This window comes from Brassica rapa, unplaced genomic scaffold, assembly GCF_000309985.2.
Source record: "Brassica rapa cultivar Chiifu-401-42 unplaced genomic scaffold, CAAS_Brap_v3.01 Scaffold1048, whole genome shotgun sequence".
Lineage (NCBI taxonomy): Eukaryota > Viridiplantae > Streptophyta > Magnoliopsida > Brassicales > Brassicaceae > Brassica > Brassica rapa.
The window spans coordinates 43326-55723 of NW_022610982.1; the positions used below are offsets into that span (position 1 = coordinate 43326).

General features: G+C 46.8%; 1 protein-coding gene across 1 annotated transcript; it reads left to right on the forward strand.

Moving 5' to 3' along the window:
* Positions 1 to 11240: 11240 nt before the first annotated feature.
* Positions 11241 to 11717, forward strand: LOC117131566 (vegetative cell wall protein gp1-like; the record flags this gene model as incomplete). The annotated part of the gene is made up of 1 exon (XM_033283643.1): positions 11241 to 11717. A coding segment is annotated over exon 1 (477 nt), but the record flags the coding sequence as incomplete, so codon positions are not given.
* Between the last annotated feature and the right edge of the window lie 681 nt (positions 11718 to 12398).

The following is a 12398-nucleotide window of genomic DNA, read 5'->3' on the forward strand; positions in this document are numbered from 1 at the left end:
TATGTATACTGATGGACAGCCACGGACGTCATGTGTGTGCTGACGGACACACACGGACCACCACAGACGTCCTGTGTGTGCTGGAGGACACCCACGGACGTCCTGTGTGTACTGAACAGATAGCCCACGTGGGCCAAAATCACCCAAACAGTCCACGGGAAGGGCCAGCGTGCAGAGTCCAAGGACCAACGTGCTGATATGTGTACTGATGGACAGCCACAGACGTCCGGTGTGTGCTGACGGACACACACGGACAGCCACGGACGTCCTGTGTATGCTTATGGGACACATGACGTCCTGTGTGTGCTGACCGACACCCACGAACGTCCTGTGTGTGCTGACAGACACACACGGACACACACAGATGTCCTGTGTGTGCTGACAGACACACACGGACACACACCGACGTCTTGTGTGTGCTGACGGACAGCCACAAACAGCCACGGACATCCTGTGTGTGCTGGCGGACACCCAAGGACATCCTGTGTGTACCACGAGGGCCAAAATTACCCGAACAGTCCATAGTAAGGGTCAGCGTGCTGAGTCAAAGGACCAACGTGCTGATATGTGTACTGATGGACAGCCACAGACGTCATGTGTGTGCTGACAGACACACATGGACACACACGCACAGCCACGAACATCCTGTGTGTGCTGACGGACACACACAAACGTCCTGTGTGTGCTGACGGACACCCACAGACGTCCTGTGTGTACTGAACAGACAGCCCACGTGGGCCAAAATCACCCAAACAGTCCACGGGAAAGGCCAGCGTGCTGAGTCCAAGGACCAGCGTGCTGATATGTATACTGATGGACAGCCATGGACGTCCTGTGTGTGCTGACGGACACACACGGACCACCACAGACGTGCTGTGTGTGCTGGCGGACACCCACGGACGTCCTATGTGTACTGAACAGATAGCCCACCTGGGCCAAAATCACCCAAACAGTCCACGGGAAGGGCCAGCGTGCAGAGTCCAAGGACCAACGTGCTGATATGTGTACTGATGGACAGCCACAAACGTCCGGTGTGTGCTGACGGACACACACGAACAGCCACAGACGTCCTGTGTATGCTTACGGACACACACGGACGTCCTGTGTGTACTGACCGACACCCACGAACGTCCTGTGTGTGCTGACAGACACACACGGACACACACGGATGTCGTAAGTGTGCTGACAGACAACCACAAACAGCCCCGGACGTCCTGTGTGTGCTGGCGGACACCCATGGACGTCCTGTGTGTACTGAACAGACAGCCCACTTGGGACAAAATCACCCAAACAGTCCACGGAAAGGGGCAACATGCTGAGTCTAAGGACAACCGTGCTGATATGTGTACTGAGGGACAGCCACGAACGTCCTGTGTGTACTGAACAGATATGTTGTTTGGGTTAAGTCCCAAAGCCGGTCAGGCCAGATGATGACTCATCAGTTCCAAGTCATGTGAGGATGGTTAGTTGATTGACTTTGGATCTAATGAGATTTGTCAGTCCAGAATATGGATTGGGTACTATTGCCTATATGGCAAGGGGATGTTTGAGTGTGCATGAGCCGAGAAAGGCCAGATGCAAACCCTTATCCTTTCAAAGACTTCTCACAGGTTACTTATGTTTGTGGGGATGGTTGGTTGAATGACTAAGTACCTAGGGGAGTTGTTTGATGCAGGAATCAAGATAAGGACCTTAAGTAAGATCATTGAGTGATCGTGGTCCAGCTGTCAAGCAAGAGCAATTCGAGTCAATGGAGGACCGATGAGCTAATAAGCTCCGTAGATGTGGCAAAGGTATGATCTAGCATTTACTTATGTAGATCAAGATAGAATGGTTTAGGGGAATGGAACCTCAGAATTGTATGGCTTGGTTTGGGTTTAGGATTGACCTTTAAGCTAATTGGTAGTTGAGTAAACTGACCAAGGCTAAGGTGATTCGACCAGACAAGTGTTAGATTGGTTTTAGACCAATGGTTAACTACAGAATAATCCGCTGCGAATCTGTTGAAAGGATCTAGGCTATTAATGACTAGGGATGTAGTATCCCCGATCCTAGGTAGGATCGTTGGGACGAGCCATGGTGCGTGGAGACGCACCAGATAGGTCATTTGGCCTAAGGACAAGCGTATCATGGCTCAAATAAGAAGGTTAAGGGTATCAGGAAGCTGAGCCTTAACCAGGATGGATGGAAGAAAGCTTAGGAGACTTGGCCGAGTAATCTAGCAGCTGGATAAGGTCGGGTACAAGCTCAACCAGCTGGGGACAGTGTGAAACCAGGTCATACGGTCCTTGGTAGCTCACTGGAGCTGATAGGTTAGCTCACTCAGCTGAGGCCAGCTAGTGGCCAGCTCAACTCAGCTCGGTGAAGTGTTATGTTCCGGGCCAGCTTGGCCGGGTCATGGGCGGTTATGGGCTGGAGGGGTCTTGGCCTGAACCACCCAAGGTCCGTGGGGTCTTGGCCTTGGGCAAGGGACTCTGGACAAGGTTATGGGCCTGATTTTCGAACAGCCCAAACGAAAGGAAGAGCAGTTGGGCGGTTACTCCCGAAAAGGTGCATAGGGGCAGTTTTGTGCCATTTCTCTTTAGCTGCTTGGTTGATTTCTCCAGGGCAGTTGGGGCTGGCTTTCTCTATAAATAGAGAGTCCCTGGCACAGAAAATGGCACGAAATTCCTTAGGCAAAGCTCTGCCAAACTCATAACAGAAAGAAAGAAAGAGAGAGACCGGCGGTTAGAGAAGAGAACCGTGTGTGGTGGTGTTGGCTTGCCGGCGTGTTCTGAGCGTGGGAAGGCCAGGCCGTGAAGATGGATACCAGACAAAAAGACAAGGAGAAGGAGAAGGAGAAGGACTTGCCTCCAGGGGAGAGAACGCCTAAGGTTAGTGGTGTAGACTGCAAGGAACGGCCCCAGGCCTGCGGATGATCCGTGCGGCCTTGCGGCCGGTTCTCTTGGCAGATGCATCAATTCTCTTTACTTCTTCTGGATCGCCTGTTCTATAGTGTGTTGTGATGTTATTGGATTGATTCAGACAGGGAACACTGGACCAAGGCCATGGCTGGTCCAGGGATAAAGTCCTTGGCATTGGCCGGACTGATCTATGGTCGGATCTCACATTCCGGGTCGGTTCCGTTGAGATCTGACTATGGGAATCTCTTAGTTGGGAATTATCATGAATTTTCATGCATTTTATTTAGTTTTTGGGAATTTATCTGTGTATGTCCAAATTGGACAGATCCTAGTTCTTAAGGGCCGAACCATGCCATTCTAGACTTGTTGCTTAGGTTAGCGGCCATATGTGTTCATGATGTGATTTATGTGGTTTCAGGACCAGACTTGGACCATGGTAAAGGAAAGGTACCGTGAAGTCTCAGGCCATGGGAAGATGTGTGGTGAATGGGTCCTTGTTGATAAGCGTGTAGTATTGATAGCCTATTGTGCAACTTGTGAACTTATGATAGACTAAGTGTGTAAACTAGTAGATGAACTTATGAATGATGTATGGATCTCATTATGTTATATATATACAATCTATTTGCCCCTTATGTTTGTTTGTCATGAATGTTATACTCGAACCTCACCTAAAGGAACTTGAACTTAACACCTAAAGGACCTTAAAAGACCGGAATCATTGTATAAGAACGGATGTTAAGGCCGCGGTTCATGGTTGGGCTTAAGAGCCGGGAATGGGCCTTATAAGTTGGTATCAGAGCATGCTTGATTCTAGGATTTGGTTGGGTTATGTGTTCACCACACTTCTGGCTTGGGTCTCACGGTAAGGTTGGGTAGAAAGGGTTGTTTGAGCTTAACCGTGTGTGTTATGAGGTTTGTGAAGTTCATGGAACTGACTGGTTTGTGTTTTGAACACCTAAGGGGACAAAGAAGGCTAAGGGCCGGAAAGGCAAGGAGGCAGCTGGTGCATCTGGACCAGTTGGGGAAGGCGGGATCAATCCTACCCAAGTGCTGCCTGCCCGAGTGTTGCCTACCCAAGCGGGACTGGTAACCAATGAGACATGGGAGGCTGTGGCGCCAACCTTGCCTATGGAGGTTCAGGTAGATAACCTGGGCGATCAGCAGGAGTTGGGACGTGAGGAGGAAGGTGAATCCTCCCATGCAGGAGACCAGACCAGTCGGGGAACGGGTGCCTTGGAGGCGGCCGAGCCGTCCATGCGCGAGGTGTTGGATGTGGTTAAGGCCATGGGCACTCAGATGTTGGCTTTCACTCAAGCATTCACCCAATTGGTGAATTATTCCGTGGGCCAGGTCACACCAGATCAGGTCATAGCTCAGGCTACTCAAAGGGCAGCTCAAACAGCTGGGACCGCGGCTGGTGTAGCTCAAGCAGCCGCACAGGTAGCTCGGACAGCTGCAAGGACAGTTGAGGATCGAGCTACAGTTGAGGCTGATGTGATGGAGATCGATCTGCCTGTTCGTCCAGTTAGGAGAGTGGATTACTTGAGCTTGCTAGCTCACATCTCCAAGCTGGGTATGAAGCAGTTTGCTGGTAGTTCTGATCCCATTGAGTCAGACGAGTGGAGGAGCAGGTTAGCTCGAAACTTCAGTTCAACTCGTTGTCCAGAGGAGTACAAGAAAGACATTGCAGTTCACTTCCTGGAAGGTGACGCACACAACTGGTGGTTGGCATTGGACAAACGCACCAATGGGACTATTGAGCGTTTTTCAGACTTTGAGGTTGAGTTCAACCACAAGTACTTTCCAGCTGAAGCGTGGGACCGCCTGGAGTCTCAGTTCCTGGATTTTTCCCAGGGATGCATGACAGTACGTGAGTATGAGGAGAAGTTCAACCGGCTCAGACGTTACGTAGGTAAAGAGCTGGAAGAGGAGACAGTGCAAATACATAGGTTTGTCCAAGGCCTAAGGGTCGAACTTCGAACCTACTGCTCGGTTGGACACTTTCAGACAGTGTCTTAGCTCGTAGAGAGAATGGCTATGGTAGAAACCAACCTGGCCGAGGAGGCTAAGCAAAGGTCTAGGAGCCACGCGTCCACTGGTGGTTCCGGAAGTGACCGGAAGAGGAAGAGGGACACGTCCGAGGAGGGTAAAACCTCAAGTGGTAGGCCAGAGTGTTCCAAGTGCGGAAGGCGTCATGGAGGCGAATGCTGGAAGGCTATGGGAGCTTGTACTCGGTGTTTGAGAAGGTTCTGTCCAACTGAAGGTCAATCAAGTGAAGATCAGATCAGATGGGAGTCAAGTCAACGTGGCTATAGAGAGAGAGAGAGAGAGAAAGGAAGTGATCGATTCTAGAGTATGGTCGATTCTGAAGACCGATACTCCACCGAGAAGGCCAGTTCCGTCCAATCGTCGATTCTTTACGATTGTGACGCGGAAGCTCTGTCCAATTCAATCCGTCCAAGCCAGTCATATTCTCCTACAATCAAGTGGAGGTGCTGTACAAGATTAGTTCAGTTCCATGGGTTCAGATCAGTCGAAGTTCTGCTCGATACTCCGCCGGGAAGTCCGAAGAACTGTCCAGAAGCTAGAGGAGGTTCTGTCCGAGTCCAGATCACCCTGTCGAGGCCTGTCAACTTCTTCATGGTGAAGCCAAGGTTGTATCCAAGACAAGATCAGTCCATTCCAGTCCAGTCAAGGCGTCCATTGGGTTTTGGCCAAGTCTTCTCCGATCAACCAGCTGCTTCTCGCCTAGAACACTGTGAGTTGGTTTGTTTGAATTCCACTTGGAATTTAGGGTAGATTGAGTCTGCATATAGATTAGAATGATCACGTTATTGAATGGTAGAGTCCTTAGGGTTATTTTATTTATGGAACGGACTCAGTTTAGCAAGGGCTAAGCTGAGATGAATGGAATTAAGACTGAGTTAATAACCTGACTAAGACTAGGGCTAGGATGCATCATGTTTTCTATTCTTGCGTGTTGATATGGTTGAGTGCAGGTTCCCGTTATCTTTAAGGATAGTTTCATAGCAGGAGGCTGGACTATCTGAATAACGGTTTGATTTATTTGTTTAGTATTGATATTATTGTTTAGTAATTAGTACTAAGGGTCTTAGGCCATATAGGCCGGACTACCGGTACTATGGTTAGTCTTGTGGATTCGAGTGTCTAGTTAGGATCTGGAACTTTATCTTTAGGTTAGGTTCTAGATTGAGTTTGCGTTGTGTGAGTGTGCCGACAGTATGTGCGTAACCCGCCCATACTAGGCTTGTGTAGGGGTGATTAGTGTTTCCTCGGCCTCGTACCCAGCGGGTTCAAGGAAACCCCTTATTCGCTGGATCGGGAAGACTCAGAGAGACGGGATCATGGCCTAGGGCTGAGTTATTACACGACGGTGTAATGTGGCAGTGACCCGAAGGACTGTGGGCTGTCGCGCGGTGATCCGAAGGACTGTGGGCCGCGGTCGGTTGAAAGTTCCTTCTTATGGCCTTTGTGGTAGGGAGATAGGATATTGCCGATAGAGAGGAGGAACACGAAGTCACCAGGGCCCAGGTTAGAGTGTTGTGTTAGAGTGTCGTAGAGGGTTATGGAACCCTTGAGTTAGTGTAGCACCGATATACGGTGTTACAAGTTAGATCGAGTCGTAGTTACTCATAGTCTTATTATTGTGATTGTGTTTGTTGTTGATTGATTTGCTTGCAGGTTCTGACATTAAGTCCTAAGTCTGGCTTAGGTACCGGATTAGGCTTGGTGTGTATTTGATTATTGTAGGCCTGACGTTGGCCTGTATGTGTTTGAGGGATTGCTTGTGAAGGGTGGTGGATATTAAAGCTATGCGGTATGATTGGTTGGCCGATCATGTTCTTGTTTGATTGTTGGTCGATCGACTAGTGATACTTGTATAGTCTAAGTGTCTAACACTACATGAGTACTGAACTCAGGCGTATATATGGTTAACTAGGGATTGGTTGTTGACTTGTTTTTATGCAGGTTCCCGTTACTTGAAGCTAGATCATGGCAGGAGGCCAAGTCTAACTTAGTAACGGTTTGCTTAGCCTTATCTTTTATTGCATGCTAGGGCTAGATTGATTGTTATTTTGGGTTGTCCGGGTTAGAGTCTAGGTTGCGGGTAGAGGCCGCCAGCTCACTGAGTAACATTAGGTTACTCATCCAACTCTGTTGTCCTTTTTGCAGGTCGCTTTAGGTAAGGATGATCGGATAGCTTGGTGCTGGACGTTAGGACCGCCGGTGTAGATTTTCATGCCTTTTGTAAACGGTATTGTAGATTTGTGTTTAGTTGACTCGATTTGGCATTAGGCCGGGACCGGTCTCGAATTATATCAATGTATGGATATTTCTCGAATCAATAAAGTAATTGTTTTATATGCGCTTCATGAGTACTCTGATATTTGACTAGTCCGGTCTAACACAACGTTAGGTCAAGGTACGGGTTGAAAAGCCTTAGGCCTTGATCTAACGGAAAACGCTAACTCTGGGTACGGGTTGCAAAGCCTTATGCGTTGACGCAGCGGGACGAGTTAGTGGATGAACTGGTCTAGGTCGTGGAGTAAAGTTTGTGACTCTGACAGGATTGTCCCTAGCCCATCACGTAGCGCTTCCAGACCATGGTGTTGGGTTGGACGGTCAGTCATGTTCTTGTTTGATTGTTGGCTGGCCGGTTGGCCTTTCATCTCCAACCCTTGGTGTGGATCGTCCGTCGGTCATGTTCTTGTTTGATTGTTGGCCGGTGGGTCGACCTATGCTTAGGACGGTTCGGGGGTGTTACAGTCGGGGGCATTCGTATTTCATAGTCAGAGTTGAAATTCTTGGATTTATGAAAGACGAACAACTGCAAAAGCATTTGCCAAGGATGTTTTCATTAATCAAGAACGAAAGTTGGGGGCTCGAAGACGATCAGATACTGTCCTAGTCTCAACCATAAACGATGCCGACCAGGGATCAGCGGATGTTGCTTTTAGGACTCCGCTGGCCCCTTATGAGAAATCAAAGTTTTTGGGTTCCGGGGGGAGTATGGTCGCAAGGGAGTATGGTCGGGTTGACGGAAGGGCACCACCAGGAGTGGAGCCTGCGGCTTAATTTGACTCAACACGGGGAAACTTACCAGGTCCAAACATAGTAAGGATTGACAGACTGAGAGCTCTTTCTTGATTCTATGGGTGGTGGTGCATGGCCGTTCTTAGTTGGTGGAGCGATTTGTCTAGTTAATTCCGTTAACGAACGAGACCTCAGCCTGCTAACTAGCTACGTGGAGGCATCCCTTCACGGTCGGCTTCTTAGAGGGACTATGGCCATTTAGGCCAAGGAAGTTTGAGGCAATAACAGGTCTGTGATGCCCTTAGATGTTCTGGGCCGCACGCGTACTACACTGATGTAATCATCGAGTTCACACCTTGACCGACAGTGTAATAACCCTCATGAGCCAATAAATTTTTGGTCGAGAAAAATCCCGCTCGACCAGTTTTTAGTTGGTTTAACAAGGATTAATAAAAATAAAAATCGACCCGGTAGATTAATTTCTCGAAGGAACTGTCTTGTGGTTGAAAGACCTTCACTTGATAGTTTGGTCGAGTCTTAAATATTTTGGTCGAATTTTTATTAAACTAGAAGAGATTTTCCGAGAACAAGACGAGAGCCAAAGACAAGGAATATTTGGTTGAAAAATTATTGAAAATTATCAACCAACTGCTACAATTAATTTTGGACCAGACTCATGTCTTCCACCAGCCTGCTTGCTCAGTCTTTAATCACATGACTTGCACCTGCCTGCTTGCCTAGCTTCTTCAGTAACTGTCACATGACAATCACAAGCTGCCTGCTTGCCTAGCTTCTTCAGTAACTGTCACATGACAATCACAAGCTGCCTGCTTGCCTAGCTTCTTCAGTAACTGTCACATGACAATCACAAGCTGCCTGCTTGCCTTGTTTCTTAGATTGTCATGTGAGAAGCACATGAAAGGGCTGGAGTTTCTTCAGGTTAAGGAAAGGACAGCAGCTTGTGCTGAGAGTGCTGAAGCAGCTGGCCAGCTGTCCCCACTCAGCTTAGCTTTGTCCTGAGTGAAACCCTCACCTGAAGCAAGCTCACCTTATATTTAACCCCTCTCCAGCTGCTTCCCACGTTCAGAACCCTGCAGAAAAACCTAGAGAATTTCAGTGAGAAAGAGAGAAAGAAGAACATAAAAATCAGTGAGAAAAATCAAGAAAATAAATCAAGAAAAAATTGGTGGTGACCTAATCTTCAACCTTAGCTCAGTTTGTTACCTTGAGAAAGATCAGAAGGTGAGATTTTTAAATAAAACCCTAGACCTAGTTGAGTTCAGATCATGATCAGACCTTGATCTTTCTCTTTGATCAGTCCAGCCACAAGCCTACATTGGAGAAGAGGATCAGCTGAGGCCATCTAATCCTTTGGTTCATCTTGGTAAGCTTTGGTCTCCTTGCCTCAGTCAGTATCTGATCAGAACATTTGATGTTTAGTTTAGGTCTTGGTCGGATCAGTTGTTTAAGTTATGATACAGTTCACTTCTTGTTTAGTTTCGGTTTGAATCCATCTCCTAAAACAGTTTGCTAAGCTGTTATGGATTGATTGGAGAAACGAAACTAAACTCAGTCTGATCTTGTCTTGAACTGTTGTTAACTGAATAGAACTGAACTGATCTGATCTGGTATGAAAGGAACCGAGCTTGAACTGATTTGATTTAAGTTGTTTAGCTTGAACCGAACTGTCAGATTGTTGATGTTCTGAACCCAACCTTGCCTTGTTTTGATCAGCTAAGGTGTGGAGCTTTGCTAGTCCCATCCTATCCATTCAGTCTCTTGGTCCATTCAGCCTTGTTCAAGTGGAACTCAAGTCTTGTCCAAGCCAGTTTCAAGAGTAATCTTTAGGTGAGTCTAGACAGATGTTGAGATAGATCATGAATGAGTCCTTGATTAAGTTAGTAAAGTGTCTGAATATTTAAGAATGGTGTTGTGTTTACTCATGCTAAACACTTACACTTAAAGAATAATTTTAAAGTGAGGTTAATCCTAATCTTAGTACTTGTTCTCAAGTACTAATCATAAAATAATCATGGTTTTGATTATGGATTAATCTTGGTTTAATTAAGAATTAACCTTGGTTTAATTGAGAATTAATCTGTGATTAATTAAGGAGTAATCATGATTAATTAAGTACTAATCTTGGATTAATTAAAGATTAATATGAGATTAATTAAGGATTAATCTAGGATTAATTAAGAGTTAATTATGATTAATTAAGGATTAATTATGAATTAATTTCAGAATGATTATGGAAGTAAAATCATGTGAAGTCTTGTTATATTCACTATCCCTAAAGCCCCCGCATTACCGTGACTTGGTCCTGCGAATGGAACAAGGTCATGAAGACACGATGATGGGGTAGCTCCCTGGAGACCGTGTACTGCATGACGATGCAGTGTCAGATTGTTCATACCGGACATTCGACAATGATGGTGATGCTAACTCACTAGTCTCGGTTAGCCTTAGTGGTTTCTCGGGTCTAGTATATATATTGTATTTTATGAGTATGGTAACGGGCGGGTGTTGTGGAAGTGATGTTTAAAATAAGAATTCACAATGATGATCGATATTAAAGTATAGTACTAGTACTTGCATGATCATGTATATGCATTTGATAATTGCTTGATTGTTATTGATTGTGTTGTGATTCTAGATTCACTGAGTAAACTAGTTGCTCATGACTCATTTGTGTGTGCAGGTAAACCTTAGGCGGGAGACACTTAAATCTTTTGGACGGAAGGAGCGGCCAACCAGCGGTAGTATTTTGTTGTCCTTGCAATGTACCTTTTGATGTATATTTACTTACAACGTTGTTGGGCGATAGGCCGTAGGGTAAACTATAACACTTTGTAAGATGTTTAAAGTAAATAAATAATGTAAAAAAGATGTTTATAAATCACGAGTTCTCATATGATATTAGTCCTTGTCCGGGACGAACTAACTATCGAATATTGCTTTATCGGGTTGAAAAGCCTAGAGTAATATCCGATAGGAGTGTCTCTGTTCTTTGGTTGTTGGTCTAAGGTGATCGGATTTATTTCGAGAACCTCGGGTCGACCATCAGGGAACATTGACCGTGTCATTTCCGGTTATCTACGATCGGGGGTGTCACAAAGGTGGTATCAGAGCATGGTTATACGATGCTTGAATGGGACTTGTTTCAAATAACTTTCGAGTCAAAAATGTGTCGCAAGGATAATTAGGATATGCTGGTTTGTTCCTTCTTTTAGGAATTGATAGACCTGGGTAGAAACTTACCATGATCTTTTGTTGCAGATGCCACCGAGACAGGCACATCGTGGTGGACATTATCTACTGATACCTATTTCATCATCTTCAGACTCCTCGCCGCCATCTACTCCGGCACCACTTCCGACTCCTAGCTTTGAGGCTACACCTTCAGGCTCTAGCTTTGAGACTGACCCGTCTGAAGAGTCATATGATCAGGCACCGGAGCACATTCCATTGTCTCCAGACCCGTACTTTATGGACATCGAGGTGGATGTGGTACACGATAGTCCAGTGCATGGAGATCATCCCGCAGCTCCTGTATCTCCTGTCGCTCATATTCCACCGGCTCCTGCCGCTCATATTCCACCGGCCCCTGCCGCACCTATTCCGGCAGCACAACCTCAACCAGCGCCAACCGATCCAGCTATGATAGCACTTCTGGAACTGATGGCTGAGATGGTGAATTTGCAATATCAAGCACTGAATGCACAGCGAGAAGCACAGCGTGCTCAGCCAGCTCCAGTACCTACCACTTCTCACCCGGACTTCCTGAAGATAGTCATGATTATGAAGAACTTGGGGACGAAGCATTACCAGGGAGGCACTGATCCCTTTGAAGCTGATGCATGGCTTCACAATCTCGAGCAGAACTTTGCTGCAACCCGTTGTCCGGAAGAATTTAAAAAAAGACGTGGCTGTTTACTATCTAGAGAAGGACGCCATCAGTTGGTGGTTATGCGTAGAGAGGAACTTTGGAGACTTCAATCTGAGTTGGGCTGACTTCCGTACAGCGTTCGTTCGAAAGTACTTCCCACCGGAAGCCCGTGATCGATTGGAGATTAAATTCATGGAGCTAGTTCAGGGAGGATTATCTGTTAGGAAGTATGAGGCAGAGTTCACCCGTCTCAGGAAGTATGTCCACTATGGTCGAGAGGACGAGATGATGATTATCCGTAAGTTCCTTCGAGGACTTAACCCATATATCAGGAGCAGACTTGAGGCAGTAGAGTTTCATAGGCTTGCTGATCTTGTTGAGCGGGCTGTAAACGTTGAGGAGGCCACTGCTGCTGAGAGAGCTTCTTCTAGCAATGCCACACAACCTAGACGTCCATCTGTTCCATTCCAGCCTCAGCCGCATTCTGCTGTGCAGCGAGGACGGGGAGGTAGAGCTTTTCGGGGAGGTCGATCTGGAGGTCCTAGACC